This window comes from Halichoerus grypus, chromosome 3 (genome assembly GCF_964656455.1).
Source record: "Halichoerus grypus chromosome 3, mHalGry1.hap1.1, whole genome shotgun sequence".
Classification (NCBI taxonomy): domain Eukaryota; kingdom Metazoa; phylum Chordata; class Mammalia; order Carnivora; family Phocidae; genus Halichoerus; species Halichoerus grypus.
In genome coordinates, this window is record NC_135714.1 from 121,573,231 (window position 1) to 121,600,429 (window position 27,199).

At 38.2% G+C, this 27,199-nt stretch overlaps 1 protein-coding gene across 4 annotated transcripts in view; it reads right to left on the reverse strand.

The window, feature by feature from the left end:
• INPP4B (inositol polyphosphate-4-phosphatase type II B) overlaps positions 1-27,199 on the reverse strand; it is an 802,990-nt gene that overhangs the window by 327,926 nt on the left and 447,865 nt on the right. For all 4 annotated transcript variants that reach the window (XM_078069264.1, XM_078069263.1, XM_078069261.1 and 1 more), the window contains one exon: positions 25,800-25,916. In XM_078069264.1, coding sequence (XP_077925390.1) covers positions 25,800-25,916 — 117 coding nt within the window. The remainder of the gene's footprint in view (positions 1-25,799; positions 25,917-27,199) is intronic.

Here is a 27,199-nt window from a genome sequence, read left to right on the forward strand (position 1 = left end):
CTGGGCTAGATTTACAACAATCGCCTCATTTCGTGCTTATAACTACCCTACGTCGTATTTATCATTAGCACCATTTCATTGTTTAATGAACTGAAACCCAGAATGATTAAGTGACTGCCCGTGCTTACAGAATTAATAGGTTCTGGAGCTTGGAAATAAGCTCTGGTTGAGATGGGTATAGCTCACAATCTCGAAGACTATTGTTCCAAACAAAGATGCATTTATCATCCTAACATTTTTTTTTCTTATAATTTTTTGCAATGATCTGGATTTCTTAGCAAAACTCATTTGGGTAAACATTTTGGAAGACATAAAGATTTCAAAAAAAAAAAAAAGGACATATAAACCAGAACTGAATGTAATTTCATATATATTCTGTTTCTTGTTCTATCACACAATTGTCTTTTATTATAATTATTTTGGATTCCTGCATCTTGTCAAACTAGTTAAATTAATCTTTTTATTGATATTGTTATAAGCATTAAGAAATGATTAGACAACACTCATGTTCCTTAAGGAAGTCATATTACTGGTGATTTTCATATAACAATTCATTTCCCATCAGAATCTCCAAACACAACAAAAAAATAATTCTCAAGTCTACTTGTTACCCAAATGAGCCAAACATTTCACTATTTCTCACCTGGTAAACTGATCCAAGAAAGGGATTGTAACAAATATACTGCTACAGAGGAAATTTTATAATTAAAAAAATAATAATAATAATTCAGGAATTTCCAGGAAAGGCAAGACCAATTAGCAAGCAATCTCCAGCTCTCTGTTCTGGAGTCTCCCAGTACCCACTACCCCAAAATTCCTGGGGACTCCCACGGTTTGCTTAGGTGGCCTAGATCTCCACAAATGTGTTCCAACTCACACTAAACTAAATCCCTTGCTGTATATTCACTCACACTCCTTTTCTCTTCCTTGCTCTTGCTAGGCAGTATTTATATAGCATCAGCAGTCACTTGTTCCTTAATCCCTTGGACTCTAGCTTTTTCTCAGCACGTATTTTCTGAAAGACTAGTGACCTCCTAATCACTAAATTCAGTAGCCTTTCTTTTTTTTTTTTTAAGATTTTATTTATTTATCCATGAGATAGAGAGAGAGAGACAGGCAGAGGCAGAGGGAGAAGCAGGCTTCCCGCCAAGCAGGGAGCCCAATGTGGGGCTCGATCCCAGGACCCTGGGATCATGACCTGAGCCGAAGGCAGACGCTTAACCGACTGAGCCACCCAGGTGCCCCTTCAGTAGCCTTTCTTCATCTTCCTTAATATCTCTTTAGGTTTAGGCAATACTGACACCCCTCTCCATCTTAAAACTTGCCCCTAATTTGGTTTCTAGGACACTGCACTATCTGGTTCCCTGCATTTTTTTCCCATATTGCTTTTTATCTTTTTTTCCCTTTTTTATTTATGTAACATAAATTTATTCAGGAACAAACAGTGGGTTAGAATTGGGCATACACAAACAAGATGGTCCTTATTCCAGCAGAGAAGAGCTAGACCTATAGCTCTTATCCTACAGCATAATCCTAAAGGATTATGGTACTGGGTGATAAGGCTTTTTTTAAAGATTTTATTTACTTATTTATTTGAGAGAGAGAGAGATCAGGGGAGGGGCAGAGGGAGAGAGAGAGAGAGAATCTCAAGCAGACTCTGCCCTGAGTACAGAGTCCAACGTGGGGCTTGATCTTAAGACCCTGAGATCAGGACCTGAGCCACAATCAAGAGTCGGCCACTCAACCGACTGAGCCACCCAGGCACTCCAAGTGGTAAGTCTTATGTTAGAATCCTGATTCCCAAAGTATGACCAGAGGACCAGCAGCATGTGCATCACCTGGGGACATGTGAGAAATTCAACTTTGTGCTCTCTAGCCCACATCTACCAAAGCAGAAAGCTGAGGTAGTTTTGTTTTGTTTTTTTAACTGTGGTAAAAAAAAAAACCACTAACATAATATTTACCATTGTACCATATTTAAATGTACAGTTCAGTAGTGTTAAGTATATTCACACTGTTGTGAAACAGATCTCGAAAACTTTTTCATCGTGCAAAACTCCACACTCATTAAACAACAGCTTCCCTTTTCCCTCTCTCACCAGCCCTGGTAACTACTATTCTACTTTCTATTTCTATGAATTTGAATTTTTGTTTTTTTAATTTTTTTAAAGATTTTATTTATTTATTTGACAGAGAGAGAGAGAGCGAGAGAGGGAACACAAGCAGGGGAAGTGGGAGAAGGAGAAGCAGGCTTTCCTGCAGAGCAGGGAGCCTGATGTGGTCCTCGATCCCATGACCTGAGCCGAAGGCAGACGCTTAACGAATGAGCCACCCAGGCGCACCTGAATTTGAATGTTTTAGATACCTCCTATATGTGGGATCATACAGAATTTGTCTTTTTGTGACTGGCTTATTTCACATAGCATAATGTCGTCAAGGTTCTCCAGTTATAGCGTTTGGTGGGATTTTTTTCCTTTTTCAAGCTGAACAATATTCTATTATATATAAATGCCACATTTTGTTTATCCACTCATCCACTGATAGACATTTAATTTGCTTTCACCTCCTGGCTATTAAGAACAGTGCTGCTTTGAACATGGGTATGCAAATATCTCTTTGAGATCCTGATTTCAATTTTTTAGAAATTTCTTGGAAACAAGAAACGGGATTACTGGATCATATGGTCATTCTATCTGTAATTTTTTGAAGAACCTCCATACTGTTTCCCATAGCAGTTGCATTGTTTTGCATTTCTACCAAGAGTGCACCAGTGTTCCAATTTCTCCACAACTTAGCCATGGAGAAATAACACCTCTTATTTTCTGTTTGTTTGTTTGTTTTATTTGTTTGTTTGTTTTACAGTAGCCATTCTCACAGGTGAGAGGTTACTTTTCACATTTTCTTTTTAAGATTTATTTATTTTTGAGAGAGAGAGAGAGAGAGAGCACATCTAAGTTGGTGGAGGAGCAGAGGGAGAGAATCTGAAGCAGACTCCCCACTGAGCTCAATGCAGGAATGTGGGTCTCGATCCCACAGCCCATTGGATCATGACCTGAGCCAAAACTAAGAGTCGGATGCTCAACCGGTTGAGCTACCTGTTCTTCAGCTTTTTACTGAAACCTAATCAACTCTCATTCTCCACGTCAGTATTCCCCAAGTTTCTGGCTTTGTTCATTTTCTCCTATTTTTCTTTCTTGATTCTCTCATTTTCAAAGATCACTTCTGTAAGGATGCCTTTCAAATCGTTATTCCAAATCTTGGGGTTATTTGCCTAATTCAAAAGTCATTTCCAAGTTGCTTCTTTTTTGCACATTCCAATATAGAAAGTTTGGAAGAATAGATACTTGCTTTATCAGCTTCCCTTGCTATTACTGAGACCACAGGATACAATTCTAGTCAATAAGGTACAAGAAGGAGTCTGGGTCAGAGTTGCTTTCCTAATGTAAAAGGGAAAGAATCTGATGATATTACACCTTTCCCATTTGCTGTGTGAGAAAAAAAAAAAAATAAGGAATAATTATTTAAGCTACTATTAGGCAGAGGTTTCTAGACAATATAGATCTTGTCACTTTCCCTTAATTCCATGTTCCTATTTCCAAATGCTTGCTTAGTAATTTCCACATGGATATCCCATCAGCCTGTCAAATTCATCATAACAAAAATCAAATTTATATAAATAAGCCTGTGTATTCATCATCTCTTTATGCTTTCTTAAAACATGCAATCTTTAACAGAATAAGTATAAAAATATTTAAGTGAATTAGTAAGTTGTGATACAACTAAACATGGTATAGCAAGTAATCTGAAGGAACTTCTAATTAGAGGAAATAGCATTAAAATATATAGCTCTTCCTCTTACTTGGCTATTTTTATCTTGACATTATCAGCATCCTAGGATAAGATCTCATGATGACTTGACAACATGGCTTAGCTCCTCTTGGATGTCAGTCCTTCAACACTGAAGACTTGCTCAGCTAACCTAAGACAGGCACCAGATAATACTGTTTTGCATCATCAAACTCAAATACGGTGGTCACAGCTACTATACAGCAAACTAAGGTACGCTTATACAAATAGAAATGAACAATCATAATGCCATCAGGGCATTTTAGCACCTGTACTCAGGTACACTGATGCCACGAGCAAGATGCTTTATCCAAGGCAGTTACTCTTGATATCCACAGTGTCTTCATACTTTCAAAAAGTAAATTCCCCTTTTTTCCTTTACTGAAGGTCTACTTACAGAGAAATTCACCACATTTACAGATGTGCTTATCCTTAGCAGTGATTGAAAGTCATCATCAAACTCAAATTATTGGAGGAGGAGCATGATGGCAGAGGAGTAGGAGACCTAAATTTTGTCTGGTCCCAGGAATTCAGCTAGATAGGTATCAAACCATTCTGAACACCTACGAACTCAACAGGAGATCAAAGAAAAGAATAGCAGCAACTCTCTGAACAGAAAAGCGACCACTTTCTGGAAGGTCTCTTCTGATTTGTTTAGTGTATATTTTTCTGGGGTTGTTGTCACCCTTTTAGCATTTTTCTCTCTCATTCATCTGTTCTCCTCTGGACAAAATGACAAGACGGAAAAACTCACCTCAAAAAAAAGAACAAGAGGCAGTACCGACGGCCAGGGACCTAATCAATACAGACATTAGTAAGATGTCAGAACTAGAGTTCAGAATGACAATTATAAAGATACTAGCTGGGCTTGAAAAAAGCATGGAAGATACTAGAGAAAACTTTTCTGGAGAAATAAAAGAACTAAAATCTAACCAAATTGAAATAAAAAAGGCTATTAATGAGGTGCAATCAAAAATGGAGGCTCTATGAAATAAGTCAATCAGAGAAAGACATATACCATATGATCTCACTGATATGAGGAATTCTTAATCTCAGGAAACAAACTGAGGGTTGCTGGAGTGGTGAGGGGTGGGAGGGATGAGGTGGCTGGGTGATAGACACTGGGGAGGGTATGTGCTATGGTGAGCACTGTGAATTCTGTAAGACTGTTGAATCAAGACCTGTACCTCTGAAACAAATAATACATTATATGTTAAAAAAAGAAGAAGAAGAAGAAGATAGCAGTAAGGGAAAAATGAAGGGGGGGAATCAGAGGGAGAGATGAACCATGAGAGACTATGGACTCTGAGAAACAAACTGAGAGTTCTAGAGGGGAGGGGGGTGGGGGGATGGGTTAGCCTGGTGATGGGTACTAAGGAGGGCACGTACTGAATGGAGCACTGGGTGTTATGCACAAACAATGAATCATGGAACACTATATTTAAAACTAATAATGTAATGTACGGGGATTAACATAACAATAAAAAAACTAAACAAAAAACACAATGAATCATGGAACGCTACATCAAAAACTAATGATGTAACGTATGGTGATTAACATAACATAATAAAATTTAAAAAAATGGAGGCTCCAACTGCTAGGATAAATGAGGCAGAAGAGAAAATTAGTGATATAGAAGACCAAATGATGGAGAATAAAGAGGTTGAGAGAAACAGAGATAAACAACTACTGGATCACGGGGCAGAATTTGAGAGATAAGTGATACCATAAGATGAGACAATATTAGAATAATTGGGATCCCAGAAGAAGAAGAAAGCGAGAGAGGGGCAGAACGTGTATTGGAGCAAATTATAGCAGAGAACTTCCCTAATTTGGGGAAGGAAACAGGCATCAAAACCCAGGAGGCACAGAGAACCCCCCTCAAAATCAATAAAAATAGGTTAACACCCCAACATCTAAAAGTAAAAACTTACGAGTCTCAGAAGCAAAGAGAAAATCCTGAAAGCAGCTCAGGACAAGAGGTTTGTAACCTACAGTGGTAGAAATATTAGATTGACAACGGACCTATCTACAGAGACCTGGCAGGCCAGAAAGGACTGGCATAATATATTTAGAGCACTAAATGAGAAAAATATGCAGCCAAGAATACTATATCCAGCTAGGCTGTCATTGAAAATAGAAGGAGAGATAAAAAGCTTCCAGGACAAACAAAAACTAAAGGAATTTGCAAACATGAAACCAGCCCTACAAGAAATATTGAAAGGGGTCCTCTGAGCAAAGAGGGAGCCTAAAAGTAACATAGACCAGAAAGGAACACAGACAATATACAGTAACAGTCACCTTACAGGCAATACAATGGCACTAAATTCATATCTTTCAATAGTTACCCTGAATGTAAATGGGCTAAGTGCCCGAATCAAAAGACACAGGGTATCAGACTGGATAAAAACAGAAGACCCATTGATATGCTGTCTGCAGGAGACTCATTTTAGATCCAAAGACACCTCCAGATTGAAAGTGAGGGGGTGGAAAACCATTTACCATGCTAATGGACACCAAAAGAAAGCTGGGGTGGCAATCCTTATATCAGACAAATTAGATTTTAAACCAAAGACTGTAATAAGACATGAGGAAGGACACTATATCCTACTTAAAGGGTCTATCCAACAAGAAGATCTAACAATTGTAAATATCTATGCCCCTAACATGGGAGCAGCCAATTATATAAGCCAACTAATAACAAAATAAAAGAAATACATTGACAACAATACAATAATAGTAGGGGACTTTAACACCCCCCTCACTGAAATGGACAGATCATCTAAGCAAAAGATCAACAAGGAAATAAACACTTTAAATGACACACTGGACCAAATGGACTTCACAGATCTATTCAGAACATTCCATCCCAAAGCAACAGAATACACATTCTTCTCTAGTGCCCATGGAATATTCTCCATATTAGATCACACCCTAGGTCATAAATCAGGTCTCAACTGGTACCAAAAGACTGGTATCATTCCCTGCATATTTTCAGACCACAGTGCTTTGAAACTAGAACTCAATCACAAGAGGAAAGTCGGAAAGAACTCAAATCCATGGAGGCTAAAGAGCATCCTACTAAAGAATGAATGGGTCAACCAGGAAATTAAAGAAGAATTAAAAAAATTCATGGAAACCAATGAAAATGAAAACACAACTGTGCAAAATCTTTGGAATGCAGCAAAGGCGGTCCTAAGAGGAAAGTATATAGCAATACAAGCCTTTCTCAAGAAATGAGAAAGGTCTCAAGTACACAACCTAACCCTACACCTAAAGGAGCTGGAGAAAGAACAGCAAATAAAGCCTAAACCCAGCAGGAGAAGACAAATAATAAAGATCAGAGCAGAAATCAATGAAATAGAAACCAAAAGAACAGTAGAACAGATCGACGAAACTAGGAGCTGGTTCCTTGAAAGAATTAATAAGACTGATAAGCCCCTGGCCAGACTTATCAAAAAGAAACAAGAAATGACCCAAATGAATAAAATCATGAATGAAAGAGGAGAGATCACAATCAACACCAAAGAAATACAAACAATTATAAGAACATATTATGAGCAACTATGTGCCAGCAAATTAGATAATCTGGAAGAAATGGATGCATTCCTAGAGATGTATCAGCTACCAAAACTGAACCAGGAAGAAATAGAAAACCTGAACAGACCTATAACCACTAAGGAAATTAAAGCAGTAATCAAAAATCTCCCAACAAACAAGAGCCCAGGACCAGATGGCTTCCCAGGGGAATTCTACCAAACATTTAAAGAAAAATTAATACCTATTCTTCTGAAACTGTTCCAAAAAATAGAAATGGAAGGAAAACTTCCAAACTCGTTTTGAGGCCACCATTACTTTGATCCCAAAACCAGACAAAGACCCCATCAAAAAGGAGAATTACAGACCAATATCCCTGATGAACATGGATGCAAAAATTCTCACCAAAATACTAGCCAATAGGATCTAACAGTACATTAAAAGGATTATTCATCACGACTATGTGGGATTTATCCCTGGGCTGCAAGGTTGGTTCAACATCTGCAAATCAATCAACGTGATACAATACATTAATAAAAGAAAGAACAAGAACCACAGGATCCTCTCAATAGATGCAGAAAAAGCATTTGACAAAGTACAGCATCCTTTCTTGACTAAAACTCTTCAGAGTGTAGGGATAGAGGGTACATACCTCAATATCATAAAAGCCATCTACAAAAAACCCACAGCAAATATCATTCTCAATGGGGAAAAACTGAGAGCTTTTCCCCTAAGGTCAGGAACAAGGCAGGGATGTCCACTATCACCAATGCTATTCAACATAGTACTAGAAGTCCTAGCCACGGCAATCAGACAACAAAAAGAAATCAAATGCATCCAAATAGGCAAAGAAGTCAAACTCTCACTCTTTGCAGATGACATACTTTATGTGGAAAACCCAAAATACTCCATCCCAAAACTGCTAGAACTCATCCAGGAATTCAGTAAAGTGGCAGGTTATAAAATCAATGCACAGAAATCAGTTACATTTATATATACCAAGAAGACAGAAGAAAAAGAAATTAAGGAGTCGATCCCATTTACAATTGCACCCAAAACCAAAAGATACTTAGGAATAAATCTAACCAAAGAGGCAAAGAATCTGTACTCAGAAAACTATAAAATACTCATGAAAGAAATTGAGGAAGACACAAAGAAATGGAAAAACGTTCTATGCTCATGGATGGGAAGAACAAATATTGTGAAGATGTCAATGCTACCTAGAGCAATCTACACATTCAATGCAATCCCCATCAAAATATCATCCACTTTTTTCAAAGAAATGGAACAAATAATCCTAAAATTTGTTTGGAACCAGAAAAGACCCCAAATAGCCAGAGGAATGTTGAAAAAGAAAAGCAAAGCTGGCGGCATTACAATTCCGGACTTCAAGCTCTATCACAAAGCTGTCATCATCAAGACAGTATGGTACTGGCACAAAAACAGATACATAGATCAATGGAACAGAATAGAGAGCCCAGAAATGGACCCTCAACTCTATGGTCAACTAATCTTCGACAAAGCAGGAAAGAATGTCCAATGGAAAAAAGACAGTCTCTTCAACAAATGGTGTTGGGAAAATTGGACAGGCACATGCAGAAGAATAAAACTGGACCATTTCCTTACACCACACACAAAAATAGCCTCAAAATGGTTGAAAGACCTAAATGTGAGACAGGCGTCCATCAAAATCCTAGAGAAGAACACAGGCAACAATCATCTTTGACATCAGCCGCAGCAACTTCTTCCTAGAAACATTGCCAAAGGCAAGGGAAGCAAGGGCAAAAATGAACTATTGGGATTCCATCAAGATAAAAAGCTTTTGCACAGCGAAGGAAACAGTCAACAAAACCAAAAGACCACCGACAGAATGGGAGAAGATATTTGCAAGTGACATATTAGATAAAGGGCTAGTATCCAAAATCTATAAAGAACTTATCAAGCTCAACACCCAAAGAACAAATAATCCAATCAAGAAATGGGCAGAAGACATGAACAGACATTTTTCCAAAGAAGACATCCAAATGGCCAACAGACACATGAAAAAGTGCTCAACATTGCTCGGCATCAGGGAAATCCAAATCGAAACCTCAATGAGATACCACCTCACGCCAGTCAGAATGGCTAAAATTAACAAGTCAGGAAACGACAGATGTTGGTGAGGATGCAGAGCAAGGGGAACCCTCCTACACTGTTGTTGGGAATGCAAGCTTGTGCAGCTACTCTGGAAAATAGTATGGAGGTTCCTCAAAAAGTTGAAAATAGAGCTACCATATGACACAGCAATTGCACTACTGGGTATTTACCCCAAAGATACAAATGTAGGGATCCGAAGGGGTACATGCACCCCAATGTTTATAGCAGCAATGTCTACAATAGCCAAACTATGGAAAGAGCCAAGACGTCCATCGACAGATGAATGGATAAAGAAGAAGTGGTATATATATACAATGGAATATTATGCAGCCATCAAAAAAAAAACCCCACAAGATCTTGCCATTTGCAATGATGTGGATGGAACTAGAGGGTATTATGCTAAGCGAAATAAGTCAATCAGAGAAAGACATGTATCATATGATCTCACTGATACGAGGAATTCTTAATCTCAGGAAACAACTGAAGGTTGCTGGAGTGGTAGGGGGTGGGAGGGATGGGGTGGCTGGGTGATAGACATTGGGGAGGGTGTGCTATGGTGAGCGCTGTGAATTGTGTAAGACTGATGAATCACAGTCCTGTACCTCTGAAACAAATAATACATTATATGTTAAAAAAAAAGAAAAGAAAATAGTAGGAAGGGAAAAATGAAGGGGGGGAAATCGGAGAGGGAGACAAACCATGAGAGACTATGGACTCTGAGAAATAAACTGAGAGTTCTAGAGGGGAGGGGGGTGGGGGGATGGGTTAGCCTGGTGATGGGTATTAAAGAGGGCACGTACTGCATGGAGCACTGGGTGTTATATGCAAAGAATGAATCATGGAACACTACATCAAAATCTAATGATGTAATGTATGGTGATTAACACAAAATAATAAAAACCCTCAAATTATTAAGAGAGTTAGGGACCTTAATATTATTCCTGAGAAACTTCCTTAGTTTCTTAGACTTAGATTCTCGTGATTTCAGTGTGACCCTCAGCAAATTGTTTAAATTTACTTTCCAGGTCCCTGACACAACAGGGCCCTGTGTAACACAACAGGGTCCCTAGGAAGATCAAATGTGATACTGTATGGACGAATTCTTTGTAATTGAGATTTTATGTCATTTATTTGGTCTTTACTTTCTGTGATGTCCCAAAAAGAATTAGCACGGTTATAAAGGATGAAGTGATATGTGTAGCTAGGATAAAGTAAAATAATCCTCTTCTTTAATCTGCCATCCAGTAACACCACTTGTAGTTTGGTCTGATGTTTAATTAATAAATAACACTCAAAACTTTCCTTCTATCTTTGATGTTTCTGAGAGTCTAAATGGTTAAACTATTTTCTTTAGAGGAAAAAAAAACCTTTTTTTCACAATTTTTAGGTGGCTGTGGCCTCAGAAGTTCTTCAAACGATCTCATCTAGTTAAGCATTCATGAATTTCATGAGGTCAGGCTAGAGAAGAAACATTCTGCTAATCTTTGGTCTAACAAATGTCATTAGAAGGAAAATGAAGTAAGTTTGTGAAGAAGGTAGAAAAGAATTCTTTATTCGCTGCTTTTTACTTTCTGCTCCATCTAAGGTCAAAGAATCCTATAAAAGCCTGTCATTTTAGGCAGTTTGAATGATGTCTCAAAAATCAAACTGGATGATGACTCAGAGTTGGAAGAATGAAAAAGAGAGACAAGGTGATTCGGTGGTCAGCCCATCAGGTATAAGTATGATTTGGAAAGTGAATCTTAAAGAAGAGGGTTTTTTTTCCTCTCATATTCTTTTTCGCAGTGGTTTCAGAAGACAGATCTCTAGGGGCACGGCTATTTGTAACTCAAGTTAGAACGAGAATCAGGTATCAAAATGACTGCAATGGAAAATGCGGGCATGCCTTTGCAGTAATCATCTTTTTCAGTTTTTCTCCCTTTTGGAAAGACACACTCAGGAAATGAATGTTGGAGTATCACACTGCAGAGTGTCAGATTAATAAAATGCTAAAATAACAACAGAGAAAATAGATTCTTATTCATTGCTGTTGATACGTTTCAACCTGAAACATGGCTGGTGCACAGCATAGGTCTGCACCCAGCCACAAATCACCAGACAAGAACATCCGGGATATCCAGACCAATCAGTTCACTGGAAACATGGTCAACCTTGGGGAGTCTGATACCATGAAACCGCTAATCCTTCTCTTGGAATTATACCAATGTCACTCAGGAAAGAATGTCCTGAGTACAAGAATAATATCTGAATAATATCTGCAATAAGTGATGACGATATTTGTATTTCTACTACAGTTTTATTTTCCAAAGCACTTTTACATGCGTTAGTCTCTTTTCATTCCAGTAGTAGACAGACCAGGACATTATCATCATTTTAGAGCTGGGAAACTGAGCCCCCAAATGGGTAACTTGTCTAAAGTCGCACAACTAAGTAGCAGATCTGAGATTAGAGCTTCCAGTTCTTAACTTTATTACGTTCTTTGCTCTCAATGTGGCATCCCAATTGAGAAGGAATCCTTGCGGGGTCAAAGAGTTATATTCTTTTTAAAAAATATTTATTTATTTTAGAAAGAGAGACCACGCAAGCAGGGGTGGGGAGGGGCAGAGGGAGAAGGAGAGAGAGAATCTCAAGCAGACTCCCCTCTGAGTGCACAGCCCCCCACAGGGCTCAATCCCTGCATTTTCCCATAATAGCATTCAGAAATCTTGTTTTTATATCCACTGCTGGGGTTTTCAGATGCATCCTATGGTTTATTGCAACAGTTCATCTCCAGTTTGGCATGGTCTTTTTTCAGATACTTCTTCAGATTGCAAGTTCAAGGTCAAGGAAGCTACTGCTCAGGGAAAGCATGTACTGCACATGGATGCTGGAGAAAGCAGAATGGAGAAGGCACTGAAGCAGAATCTGAAAGATATGCTTCTGCCTTTAAACCTACACTAACTGGAAAGATTCTCCTTCCAGAGAGAGAAAAATTTCTCTGAATACTAACATCGCCGTAAGGGTATTTTTGGCTTTTTTTTTTTTTTTTTTGCAACAAATGAACTTGATCCTGGAATTTAAAGTTTAAACCCTTACTTAATGTTTAAAGCCTTATATTACTCAATGTACATATTCATATTTAAAACCATGTGTATATGTATGTGTGAATACACATGCAGCTGTCTAGGGTTTCCGTCATGAGGCCTCCCTTTCTTTGAGGCTCTGAGGCCCCAGCCAGCTACTATGTACATTTCACTATGCCTCAACTTAAATTCAGGAATGAAAAACAAAGCTGTAACATATACTTCAAATGTTCTTTTTTTTTTTTTTTTTTTAAAGATTTTATTTATTTGACAGAGAGAGACACAGCGAGAGAGGGAACACAAGCAGGGGGAATGGGGGAGGGAGAAGCAGGCTTCCTGTGGAGCAGGAACCTGTCCTGGGGCTCGATCCGAGGACCTTGGGATCATGACCTGAGCTGAAGGCAGACGCTTAACAACTGAGCCACCCAGGCGCCCCTACTTCAAATGTTCTGAATTAGGGGCCGGCTGCAGTTTGAGGTGGGTGAGCTCTTGTTGATATCCAATTAAGATTTTTCTTGGGAAAATGCTTTCAGACATTTTAAACCACCAATATGCCTATCAGTGTCCTTTTCATAAAACCAAAATAGCAATTTAAAAAAAATCGGAATAATATTTAAAATTGTAAATATCCCTACAGATCCCATATCTGATTAAACAAATATGCATAGTGCCTTCCGAAGACTGCTTTCTCTATCATGGTTAAAAACTACCACCCAAGTTTGTACGTAAGACCAATAATTGCGTGAATTCACACATCGAATTCCTCAGGACATGATATAAGGAACAGCGGCCAACTCAACATTTAGCTCCAACCTCAATGAGCACATCTTAAAAGACAGCTTGACTTAATGTCGTGAAACCGAAGTAACCTGGCTCGTGGCAACACGAGAAGAAAATCTTTGTGATGTGGAAACAGATGTCCCTTAACACTTTTCAGGATGTGACATCACCTTCTGCCTTGGTGTACACGACTCCTCTCAGTAAGTTTAAAAATAATTTTCACGTGAATTTAAACACCAGCCTGAACTTAGTTGTAATTATCATTCCATTCAGATGGCTCCAAGGAAAGCCTGTTTCTTCAGAATTTCCTTTTGCTCCCGCGGCGCATGTATAAACTTATGGTAATGAAAAGCTATTCCTAGCTGAAGCAGTCTAACCTTTTAAATTGCTAGTCTCTGCTCCTTTCTCATCAGAAGAAATGTTTTGGCAACACGTCACATTTCAGCTTTGCAAAACCCAGAGAGAAGGGGAAGCCGAAGCCACACACGCGTCCTCCGTGCCCACGTCGGTCTGTTTCTGGGAGGGCCCTCGTCCGACAGGGCGCTCCCCGAGCTTCCGCCCGCACAGCAGCTGTGCCAAGACGGAGGCTGCTTGAGCCAGACGGGGCCGGCCGGCCACTAAAGGCCGGGACACCCAACAAATGGTAACACCTGCGGGATACCTGAAAACTGTGGCAACGAGGGAAATAAACTGAAGCAGAAATAGCTCAGCTCAGGGTCCAAATTAGACTCACAAATCGCAGGTAGAAAGATAAATGCTCCTAGATCGACTTTGAAGCATAATTCATTGTACAGCTTACTGTCTATAATGTAGCATGGGAAGATGGTGCGTCCCCCTGAGACTGCAGATCCTAGAGTCCCCTACGAGTGCCCCCCCGCAATTGTTTCGGGGAGTTCCCAGGGGGCTTCATCAAGTGTTGCAGATGATTGCCATTCTCCTCCTCTTCTGCTCTGACCGGGCTCAGTGATGTTCTCAGCTGCTGCCTCCATTCCGTACAGGTGAGCCCCTGACAGTGGGTCCTTCCCATCTCCCCAGGCACTGAAGCCCCTGCCCTGTGCCCACCAGTCCTCCTCCAGGCGGCCACTTGTTTGTGGCAGTTCCCTTTCATCCAGGACCACCCGCAGACCCCCTGCACTGAATCGTCATGACGCAAAAGTAACACTCCTCTTAGGACAACATATTTTGTGTAAAAGTAATGGGAATGACAGTCATTTTTTAAAGTTACATTTTATTTTATTAAAAATCAGGAAATCTTTCAGGAAATCCATTGACATGACTGTTTCATCACTATTATTTTATTTCATGCTCTCCGTTTTCTCTTCTTTTTACTCTGCCCTCATTATCCACACCCCTCCTCCCCCACCCAATCCACTGCCTTCATCCTCCTACATTTTCTATATACTCAGGACAGTGATCCACAAGTGTATATTTCTTAAATACAAAAACAACACACACACATATATGAAGGCATTTTTCATTAGGTTTTTTTTTTAATGAAATTATATTACTCACCATTTTTGGCATTTGCTGTTCTCAATTACGCAGTCCCTCCTGAATCTTCCAAGTCTGCTTTTAGAGCTCCCGTTAATTACAACCACTTTTTCTAAGGCTTCATAATATCCCTAGTTTGGACACACCAGAATTTATTCACACATTCCACTACTGATAGCCATTCCCCTGTTTCCAGTTTTTCACTATTTGAGCAATGCTCAAATATCCTTTTCCATACATCCTCAAGTACAAGTGTTTTACTTCTAAGAGGTTAATACCCAGGAATAACGTTGCTAAATCAAAATGTACACTTACTTTCCATTTTAATAAATGCCGGCAGATTGTTTTTTTTAAGTTGCAAATTTTCACATTAAATCAGCAGTGCATGACAGTACACTTTTTCCCACATCCCTGCCAGCAATGGTCTTTAATTTTTTTTGTCAGTCTATTTGTAAATTGATGATCACATTACTATCTTAATTTTGTGTCTCCAAGAAAATATAGTTAGAACATTTTTTAATGCTTCTTGGTCAGTTGAATTTATTTTTCTGAGGACTACCTCTTCAAATGCCCTTTTCTAAACTTGGAAGAACTTTTTAAATAATATAGGGATTAATCCACCAATCTTTGACTTGCATATAATTTTCCATATCTACTTTTTCTCTCTTGTTTATGCCATATATTTTTTCTCATGTAAAATGTGTAGATTTCCATATGGTCAAATGCCAACCTATCTGGATTCCCATTCTTAAGAAAAACTTCCCTACCTCCTGCTTCTAGATTGTACAATCTTTTAAGCTATCTTATAAGAGCTTTAATACAATTTAGTTTCTATATTTAATTAATCTACCAAAAATGTATTTTTATACATAAAATATGACATGACTGTACTATCATTTACATCCAGATGGACAGTATTTAACCAGTACTTTTTATATTAAGCCCCGTTCTTTTTTTTTTTTTTTTAAAGATTTTATTTATTTATTTGAGAGAGAGAGAATGAGAGAGAGAGAACACACGAGAGGGGATAGGGTCAGAGGACGAAGCAGACTCCCTGCCGAGCAGGGAGCCCGATGCGGGACTCGATCCAGGGACTCCAGGATCATGACCTGAGCTGAAGGCAGTCGCTTAACCAACTGAGCCACCCAGGCGCCCCAAGCCCCGTTCTTTTTACCTGCTGAGTTAAACCATCTCATAGAGTTAATCACCATGTATCCTGGAATGTGGTCTTGGATTTGATATTCTGTCTCACTTCTCTATTTGTCCATTCCTATGATCAAACCATACAGATTTGACTGCAGTAGCTTTATGTTTTGTTTTGATGCCTGATCAGGTAAATCTTACTATTTTTAAAAATGTCCTTGGCTATTTTTGGATATTGATTTAATAAAGTAAATTTTAAGATCATTTTATCCAATCCCCCAAATCCCTCTCCATAAGAATACTTATGCTATTTCATTTGAAATTATATTAAATTTATAAATTGAATTTAGATCAATTTTTGTTTTACAGTAATTATAATTTTTTTCTTTTTTTTTTAAGATTTTATTTATTTATTTGACAGAGAGAGAGATTCACAGCAGGAGAGGGAACACAGAGGGAGTGGGGGATGGAGAAGCAGGCTTCCCGCTGAGCAGGGAGCCCGATGCGGGGCTCAATCCCAGGACCCTGGGATCATGACCTAAGCCGAAGGCAGACACTTAAGGACTGAGCCACCCAGGTGCCCCTATAATTTTTTCTAACACAAGTTTTCCTATTGGCAAAGATCTTATTTTATAGTCTTCAATAAGATTTTATACTTTTCTATGTAATTTATGCTATAAAACAAGGAAGCTATTGATTTTTAAATATATTGATCTTATAACCAACCAACTTACCAAATCATATTTGGTCTTTATCTAAAGTCTCTTGGGCTTTCTATATTTTAATCATATCAATAGAGAAATAGTTTTGCTTTTCTGCCTTCCAAATTTTATATAAGTAATATAACTTTCTCATTTCATTTTCTACAGCCTCCAAGAAAATGTTGAATAATAATGATGAGAGTGGTTAATTTGGTGTCTAGTTGAAATGACTTTAGCATTTCATTGTTTAGAACATTTATATTATCTTATTAGGATAGATTTTTGTTATATAATATAATCTATTTTTTATTAGATGTGGCCACTAGATTTACTAAAGAAGTCTTTAGCATCCATTGACAGAATCAAATGAGTTTTCTCCTTTAGTTATTAATAAAATGGATCATGTTGATAGACATATTGATATTGAACCATTTTTGCTTTTCAGATCATATTTTTCTTTTTCCACACAGATGAACTCTACTGAATAGTATTTCAATTATAATTTATGTACCTTTGTTTTTAATTGAAATTTGGTTATTGCTTTTTAAAAAAAAAAAAAATTCATCAGATTTGGGTATTAAAGTGCTCCCTATTTATGTAGGCTGTATTCTTAGGTGAAACCTAACTGCCTAAATTTCTACTCCCTTGTGATGAGAGATCAGAGAGCTTCCTAAAACTTCTGGGCAACACCCATCAAATGAGATTTATATAGACATGACTAAATTCCAGTTTGTGGACTCAACTCGTTCAAACTAGAGTTACCCTGCAACTCTCCCAACCACCCTTCCCAGTGATATCTCATGATTCTTAAAAATAAAAGGGCTCACTGCCCAAAAACTTACAAAAGTAAAAACTTAAAAGCCATTCTTAAATATTCAGTGGAGGTAGGACTCAGTCGAATAAGAGTCCATTAGGAAACACAGGGTAAATTATGTTCCTCTATGTTTGTGATTAACATTAATTAAGTTTCCCAGCTTTGAAAAGAGAATGGAAAGTGGCCCTACCTCATCATTTCTATTTTAATTGGAAAAAAGGCATATTAATTCTAGGTATTATTGTGTTGTTGTTGTTGTTGTTTTAAACTAGGTTAAACAATGTTTCTAAAACTCACACATTCATAGACAGCCAAGTGCGAAAATACTCAAAGTACAGTTTTGCTGATCTCCATGAAATAAGGATGTGGGTACTTCACAGTCAAACAGCCACTCTGCTAAGGCCAAAAGATTTTGTAAGAAACATACTTTGCATCATGAGTCAATTCATTTTCTTATTTCACTGTCAAATAGCCAGTCTTTCTCCCTGCCAACATCATTATTTTCTTATGGAAAGTTAGGAGGTATTGAATAGTCTTTCCTCTATTGTGGGAGCCCAAACAAAAACAAAGACAAAAAACGAACAAAAGCCCTGGACAGATGATAGAGAGGGAGTACTGTGCAAATGCAGACAGTAGCAGAGAGAGAGAAAGGGAAAAACAGTGTAAAGAGCAGCAAGGACTGTAATGCACTTGATACGTGGATGACAGAGGAGGGGAAAAAGGTAGAGATGGAAATGCTAATATATAGAGAGTAGCATAAGTGCTAAAGGAAAGAAATTTGTAGCACTTCTGCTTCTGGTTAAGATGCAAAAACTTGCAAGAGAGACTGTCACCCTTAAGGAACACTAAGAAGTCAGAGACACTACCAAATCAGAGTTTTTGCTAAACCCATCAGAAAACTGAGGGTGTCAAGCAACCAAAATGAAATGAAATCCAGGGAATGACAGACCCTTCCTGGAGGAAGAAATGCCCATGGTCCGTATTATTCCTGGCTGAGCAGCAGCAGGGGAGGACATTCCATAGAAACCAGCTGGACTTGCAATAAACTTTTAATGAGCACATGTTACCTGGCATGAGAGATCTGAATCCTGAGGAGCCCTAGCCATAGCATGGGTCTTGCCCATTCACCTACTCCTTCCCACTGAAAGTCACATACTGAAGGAGGACATTTCAATGTGCAGGAGAGCTGAGAGATTCACCAAGGAGCTGCACGGGGCTTTCTCCAATGTGAGGCAGAAGAGCAGAGGTTGATCTCCCCATGCGCTAGGCTGAAGCTTGAGAAAGAGGTGAGATTGCTGCATAGTGAAAATATTGCTCCAGGAATCCAAGGTTGGTTTAACTTACAGAGACAATTAATGTAATTCACTCCATTAACAGAGTAAGTAAGAAGAACATTTGAGCATCTCAATATATACCAAAAAAGTCATTTGACTAAATTCAACATGATTCATGATAAAAAAAAAAACCTCACAGGAAATTGGGGATAGAGGGAAATTCCTCCATCTGATAAAAGACATCTCTGAAAAGCCTACAGTTAAGATCAAATTTAATGGTGAAATACTGAACACTTCCACCTTAAATCTGGAAACAAAACGAGAATTTCCACTCTTACCACTTCTATCAATATTGTACTGAAAGTCCTATTGCACCGAGCTAGTGCAATAAGGAAAGATAAAATGCACTTTGACTGGAAAAGGAAACATAAAAATCTTTCATTATTCACAGATAACATAATCATATGTTTACAAACCCCTATGGAGTCTTAAAAAGTGTTTTAGGACTAACATGTGAATTTAGCAAGACTGCAGGATACAAGGTCAATACACAAAAAGTAACTGTATTTCTATCTACTAACAAACAGGAATTTAAAACTATATTTTTAAAAATCCCTCGTACGTTAGCATGAAAAACTATCAAAAATACCTGTCTTAAAATGTATTATGACCACACACAAAGGATCTGAACACAAATACATTGCTGATAAAATTTAAATACCTAAGTAAGTGGAATGATATGCCTACCATATTTATAGATCAACAGACTCAATATTGTTAAGATGTCCAGTCTCTCCAAATTGATCTACAGATTTAACACGATTCCAATCCAAATCCCAACGGGCTTTTTGAAGAAATCGACAAGTGATTCTCAAACTTATGTGGAAAAACTAAGGCTCTTAGAATAGGCAAAACCAAAACCTTGATAAAAAAACAAAGCTGGCAAAGATAGAGGACTTAAATCACCTATTTCAGGATTTACTATAAAGCTACAATAGTCATGTGGTCATGAAGCTAGACAAAGTGATCAATGGAACAGAACAGATCATCGAGAAATAGACCTGCATCTATCCGTAGACCATTGAATTTCTAGTCAAGGCACCTACTGAATTTAGTGAAGAAAAAAGTATTTTTGACAAATAGTGCTGCAATAACTAGATTATCTACATAGGGGAAAATAACTTTGATTCCTATCTTATTCATAAATGTAAAGGCTAGAACAATAAAACATTTTGAAGGAAGACCCTGGAGAATATTCTCATGACCCAAAGCATAATCATCTTTGGGGGCACAAAAAGCACTAATGAAAAGATTGATAAACTGAACTTACTCAGAATTTAAAGTCTCTGAACAACAAAATACATCATTAAGGAAATTATAAGGCAAGCCAAAGGGAAGAGAGGGGACCTGTAACACATATATCCTTTTTTTTGGTAACACATATATTCATAAAAGCACTTACATCCACATATATGAAAAGTTCTTATAAATTAACAATAAAAAAAACCCCACTTTTTAAAAAGAAAAAAGTCTTGAGCAGAAACGTCATTTAAAAAAAAAAGAGGGGTCCTTGGGTAGCTCAGTCAGTTAAGCGTCTGACTTCAGCTCAGGTCATGATCTCAGGGTCCTGGGATCCAGCCCTGCATTGGCTCCTCGCTCAATGGGGAATCTGCTTGTCCCTCTGCCCCTCCCCCTCTCATTTTCTCTCTCTCTCTCAAATAAATAAATAAAATCTTAAAAAAAAAAGATAGATGAATGGCCAATAAGCACAGGAAAAAGGGCTTAACAGAATTAGTCATCAGGAAAATGCAAATTAAGACCCAGTAAGATAACCACTTCATACCCACTAGAATGCTAAATGAAAAAGATTGACAATATCATCATTGGTGGAGTTAATTGGAACTCTCACACAGAAGTAAGAGTAGGAGAATAAAGTCATACAATAACTTTGAAGAACCGTTGGCAGTTTCTAAAACAGTTAAACCTGCATCTATCTGCCCTATGACTTAACAATTTTAACTCCTCAGTATTTACCTCCCAAAATAAAAAATATCCACACAAATACTTGTACTCGAATATTCACAGACACTTAGTTCATTGTTGTCAAAAGCTGTAAGTTATTAAATGTAGAGAAATGTAAATAAGAGAATGAATAAACAAACTGTGGTATCACTGCAACATAATACCATTCAGTAATAATACCATTCAGCAACATATATGAACCTCAAAAATATGTTGAGCAAAAGATACCAGGCACAAGGGAACACATATTATATGATTTTATTCACATACATTTCAACAAGCAAAACAAATCCATGTTGTTATATATGGAAAAGTGGTTGCCTCAGAGTATGTGGGGTGGCAATTGACCAGAATGGGGCACAAAAGAACTTTCTGGAATGATGGAAATGTTCTATATCTTGCGTCGGGTAGAGGTTATGTGGCCATATGCAACTATCAAACTCATTGAACTGAACACTTTAGATCTGTCCATTTTGTTATATGTAAATTATGCCTCAATAAAATATAAATATGCCTTTGTAAATATATACTATTCATCAACAGATAGAAAGGAAGTGAAATTATTTGTGAAGGGCAGCAACATCTTAGAACCCTGAACTACTTCTATACGGAATTGGTAACTCCCCTTGCAAATTATGTTACAATAGAGACCAGAGCATTACAAAAGGCAAAGTGAACCAACAAGTTGAGAGGACCATGCAGTACACACAAAAGGAAAGGGCCAGGTGGACAAAAGCAAAAGTCTAAGGCATAAACTTAACCATTTCACAACAGGTAATAACAGCTACCTTTTCATTAATATTAGTTGGCCACTTCATAAAACTTATTCAGACATTTGCAATTAGTTATACATGCTTAATCTAAGCGCTTAAAAATTTGGGGTATGTTTTTTCCCCTATACTGGCATACCGACATTTTTTTTTTCTCAATCAATTTTGAAGATCCAACTGAAGGATATTTTTTTAATATCATTTTTTTAAAGATTTTATTTATTTATTTGAGAGAGAGCGAATGAGAGACAGATAGCAAGAGAGGGAAGAGGGTCAGAGGGAGAAGCAGACCCCCCGCTGAGCAGGGAGCCCGATGTGGGACTCGATCCCGGGACTCCAGGATCATGACCCGAGCCGAAGGCAGTCGCTCAACCAACTGAGCCACCCAGGCACCCCAACTGAAGAATATTTTTAAAGCATCAGCTGAAGTAAAAATACCACCATGCGTAAGTGAAAATGAGGGTAATCCTAACAATATATGTACTCTGGAGAAAAGAAACGATTTTTGACTTGGCCTACTTAAGTTTTCAGAATCTCAGTTTCTTCACCTTTAAAATGGGCAAGGTAATACCTCCCTCAATGAATTTTTTGGAGAGTAAAGAAAAAACCATGTATAACAAATTTAAACACAGTGCTTGGTATGTGCTTAGTGATCGATAGTATCAGTTTCTTTTCCTAATCAGCTGTACTGTATCTTCTACAAAGAGAAGGCAAGCTTACAGAATTTGTATCTCAACAAGTATAATTAGACCTAACCTTCTAAGAAGTTAGTGTAGAAAATCAAAGCAAGTCAGAGTATACCAAATGTAAATGATTTTCTTTTCCATAGAAAAACACAAAAAACTGGACACTTCCATGTAGGGAATTGTGCTAGAAATAAACTGCCTCGGACATAATAACTCACATAATGTAATAAATTTACATCCAATCTTGATAAGGTCACTTTTTTCTGAAAGGTACAAATGGAGAGTTGCTAGTAACTGGCAGTAAAAAATATCACCTGAGAAATGTTCCGTATCTACTGGACACAGGACTCTGTCCTATAAATGAACATCTAACAAGTTGAGGATACAGCAAACATTTATTTACTCTAAGAACAAATGAAGCAATGTGTACTCCTGCAAAATAGACAGAAATTCAAATTTCTACCATGAGCAAAGCCAATTTTGTGACCTAATTATATGTTTGCAGATTGATGGCTATCCTCAGTGTGGTGTTGAAAGAGCTTCTTCAGTATCTTCCAAGACACCAGTTGCATGGGAGGAAGGGAAAAAGACAAAGTTTGATGGTGATGTTCTTCTCCTATGTAAATTTCACCTTCTTCTGAGTTTTTTCTGTAACATATGAAAGACCCATAGTCCCAGCTTGATTCCCTAGGGCTGAACACTGTGAGCTATGTGCTAAAAGCAATTGTGTCTATGTTGTTTCATTTTCCAGGAAGTTTAAAATAGAGCACACAACCAGTATATATCCAGAAGATACCAGCTCCACTGTCTGAACTTGGGCTCTCCCATCCTAGCCATGGGCTTCAATTTCAAGCTTTGAAGTCCCCACCAAACAGCTGGATGTTAGAGCCGCACATTCTGAGAAAACAGATCATTTTCTCATGATGAGGAAAATAGTAAAAAGGTCACTCCAATTTTAATAATGACCCTGTCACCCACCGTACCCCACCTCCCCACCTGCCAAGCATTATCTATCCATCTGCCACAGTGCAAGACTTACTGCAGTGAATGAGGAGGATGAAGGATGTAGTAGGAGGAAACAACAGTCATTCTGAATGGACAGACTCTTCTCCTTGGTTACAATGATTAATTGCATTTCTGCTGAAGTTACTAAGTAAGATAATCAATCTTAGGTCCAATGTTTAGAGGAATACAAGAACAACAACCAGTTACATATTAGCAGTATCAAGGGCACAGATGAAAGGTTATCATTTCTCTTTAAAAATATCTAATATTAATAGGTATGTAAATGAATATGAAATGGCAAAGTAACACATTTATTTGACTGATGAAATCCCAGTAATGATAAATTCAATAGGAAAGGGCAAGCAACTTAGTCATCTGACTCAACTCATTAGTTTTCAGTCAGTAGAAAAATCTCGTTGTTCTGGGTCAGCCTAACATGATCAATGCTTTGCTAGGATCAAATATTTAAACTACTTTTAAATACATGCACATAATTCATTAATTTTCTAAAACACATATACATATTCTCATTTCTTAGGCCTTAAAAGTACTATGATCTTAATTTTTTTAGGTTGTTAAGTGCTCACAATTATAAACTGTACTTGAAAACCACTTCCTGCTTTCCCTTCCCCCCTCCCCGCCCCCAACCCAAAGAAAATCTTAAGAAATGAGAGAACAAGGGCCAGGATAAAGACTGTATGTCCATGGGGACTATTAGCATATTAATAAACTGTGTTTCTATTTACACTTCCATCACCAGGGCTAATTGTTAGTTATTTTAAGGAAGAGTTTATGCCTTAATTAACAGCTCTTAGTAAATGAAAGCTGGCTGCATCTCTTAAGTATGCTCAAATTTCACAAGTCTTATTTCATAGCAGGGATTCAGGTTCATCCAATACTTTTATGTGATGACACCTCTGATGAAGGAAGGAAGTCTTTAATAGACCTTAAATAAGTAGCTTTCAGAATAGAAGCCAATAAAAAGCATAATTAATGAGTAAGCTAATTATCTATCTGTAAATCATTAACATCCATGCACATTTTAAATGAGGGAGAGTAAAGGGGATAGAAACATCTTAGGTATTTCATATTTCTAACTCTGACATTTCTTTTTTTTTTTTTTTTAAGATGTTATTTATTTATTTGACAGAGAGAGACACAGCGAGAGAGGGAACACAAGCAGGGGGAGTGGGAGAGGGAGAAGCAGGCTTCCCACGGAGCAGGGAGCCCGACGCAGGGCTCGATCCCAGGACCCTGGGATCATGACCTGAGCTGAAGGTAGACGCTTAACAACTGAGCTACCCAGGCACCCCATAACTCTGACATTTCTAAGGACTTCACAAACTCAAGAGTTTAGGGGAAACATTCATTTCTGTAAGTGTTCTTAGACCTCTGCCCTTGCCATATTCTGTCCTGTCTATGCTTTGGGATTGCTGGGGGAATTGAATTTGATCGTGTGCTTGGAGGAACAGAAAATCCCACAGTTCACATCATCCTAATCATTTCTCTGCTTACTACTCCCCTGCACAGTTGCATCACCTCCTCCCATTATCTATTTGAACCATAACCTTACATGAGGGTGGAGTTTAAAGTGACGTTTTCCCCAGATGAGGTATGGGTGATTCTCTGTGTCCAGCAGCACCGCTTAGCTTCAACAGAAACTCTACTGGAACCTAAAGGCCTCCCTGCCTTCAAAGTGTTCCCTGGCATGTGCCTCACTATGGATCATCAACACTGCCGTAGCTTCCCTGCCTTGAAAACGGACAGGAGAGATTTGAAGGAGAGGGCCCCTTTTAAGCCATCCCCTTCCCAGCACCTACCCAACAGCATTCTCTTCTGTCCAGGAATTTTAAGAATGGCCTCTAGAGATAGTGCCTAGGTCCTTGACTATCTAACCAGGCAGTCTGATGCAGGGAGAAGAAAAGTCAGACCCTGTAGGAAGACTGAAGAATTTAGGACAAAAGCCCACGGGGGCTTTACATAACCTCCACGCAAGGAGGCCGATTAAAACGTGTGGCTAGTGCTTCTCGTTACCCCCTCTGTTTGCTTTGGTGCCAAGAACAACTTCAGGAAAATAGAGGGAGTATCTCTCTACACAGTCTTGTCCAGAATAAACAGTGAAAGTAGAGCACTTTATCAACCTCCTGTTTTAGAATAATTACAATATCTAGAAAGTTTTAAAACAGTATATAAAGTTCATCTCTTCCACTTGCCTTATGCCCACACTATGACTCCTTCAGCAACTCCTTAAAACAACCACAGAAAGGTAAACCAAGAAATCAAGCCAGCCTTCCTGAGAAAGAGAAAAATCTGTTCTGAAAGCTTTTGCTCCTCACCAATTGCCAAATGAATTGGGCATGGAGGGGTGGGGGTGGGGATCCTCAGCAAACTATAAACATAAGACAAGCATAAACACAGTATAAACACCCTCTTTGAAAAATGCCAGTTATATCCAAACCCAATGGTTTGGAAAAGCATAACTCCTTCCCCTCCCCCCCCCCCAAAAAAGAGAAATATGTACAAGTACTTACAGTGTCATGAGACTTATCCTTGACATCATAGACTGTTAGCTTTATTTTGGTCTCCTCATAGATGGGATACTCAGATGGGAATGTGACACCAGTCAAAAACAGCGGGTCTCTTGTTCCCTGTAACAGCACAAGCAGACCACTTTGATTCAATAAAGCAGCAACTGCAGTTGGCAGCATGCAGGGACACATGAGAATGCAGAAAGTGTGTCTGAGTCTGTTTGTTTTTCTAGGAAATAGTTCTATTGGAAAAGCGATGTGAATTGCCGAATGATGCTCGTGGGCGACAGCAAGGCCCAGAGCCCCAAATACTGATAGAGCTGCTGATAGTAAATGGCACTGCAACAGTGTCAGAACTGCTAATACTCTGGAAAAACAATTTATTTTCATTATATGCAGAATCCTTAATTAGGGTCAGTTGTCAGTCCATTAAGAATAGATTTAATGGATTTAACCTAAAATTCACGCAAATGATCTAAGATATTGACTGATCAAATTAAAATGAAGCTATTTGCTCATCAAGTACCATTTACTTCCTTTCTGTAATGATTTGATTGAAAGCCATGCTCTGATAATGTCCATTTGTTTTCAGGTGTTCAGCTGTGTTTTTTCTCAGACCGATTTGAAAACTAATGAAAGAAACTAAATATGATGGATTTGGGGCTATAAAATTACTAGCGTAGGATGCAGTGCACAGGATATTTCAATGCCTCAGATTTCATTTTGAGAGAGCTGACATCCAACACTAAATTTTACATCTATATTTAAATATGAATATCGCCAAATATTATTGAGATGTTTGCTAGAATTTAGTAAACCAGGTGTCTATGAGTTTCTGGAAGCCCAAGTTATTTAGTCATTCATTCTTTCTCCTTTTCTTCAACAAATACTACTTTTTGTTCAGCACTGTGTTAGACACTTTGGAAAAACAGTCAATAAAACAGCCCAAAACAGCTATGTATGTTCAAACATAAACAACTGAAGTGTGTCAAAATCATTTCTTTTAAGTTTTGGCAATATTTTAAGAATAAACTGGGACAAACTTGAAATTTTTTTTTCATAGAAATGAACAATTTTACAATTTTAGTCAAGTTTTCGCTATATGAACGGACTATTTTTGTTATTTCAACTACAGCATTAACTACAAATTATACCAGCATTGGAACCTAAAGTTTCCAAAGGGCAGATTCAAGGCTACATGCAGGATCTGGGTCATTCCCATTAGAGAAATGAGTTGAGTTCAGTCTGAATCATTTATTCCAGCAGCCAAGCACAGGGCAGCACTGAGCAAACCGGGTGTCTAGGGTAGGCTGCTTAGTTCCCTACAGAGAAATTCCCCGGTCAAAACAGACAGGGCTTACAAATCTGAAAAAAAGCATGCAAAGCTAAGGAGTTTAAAGCAC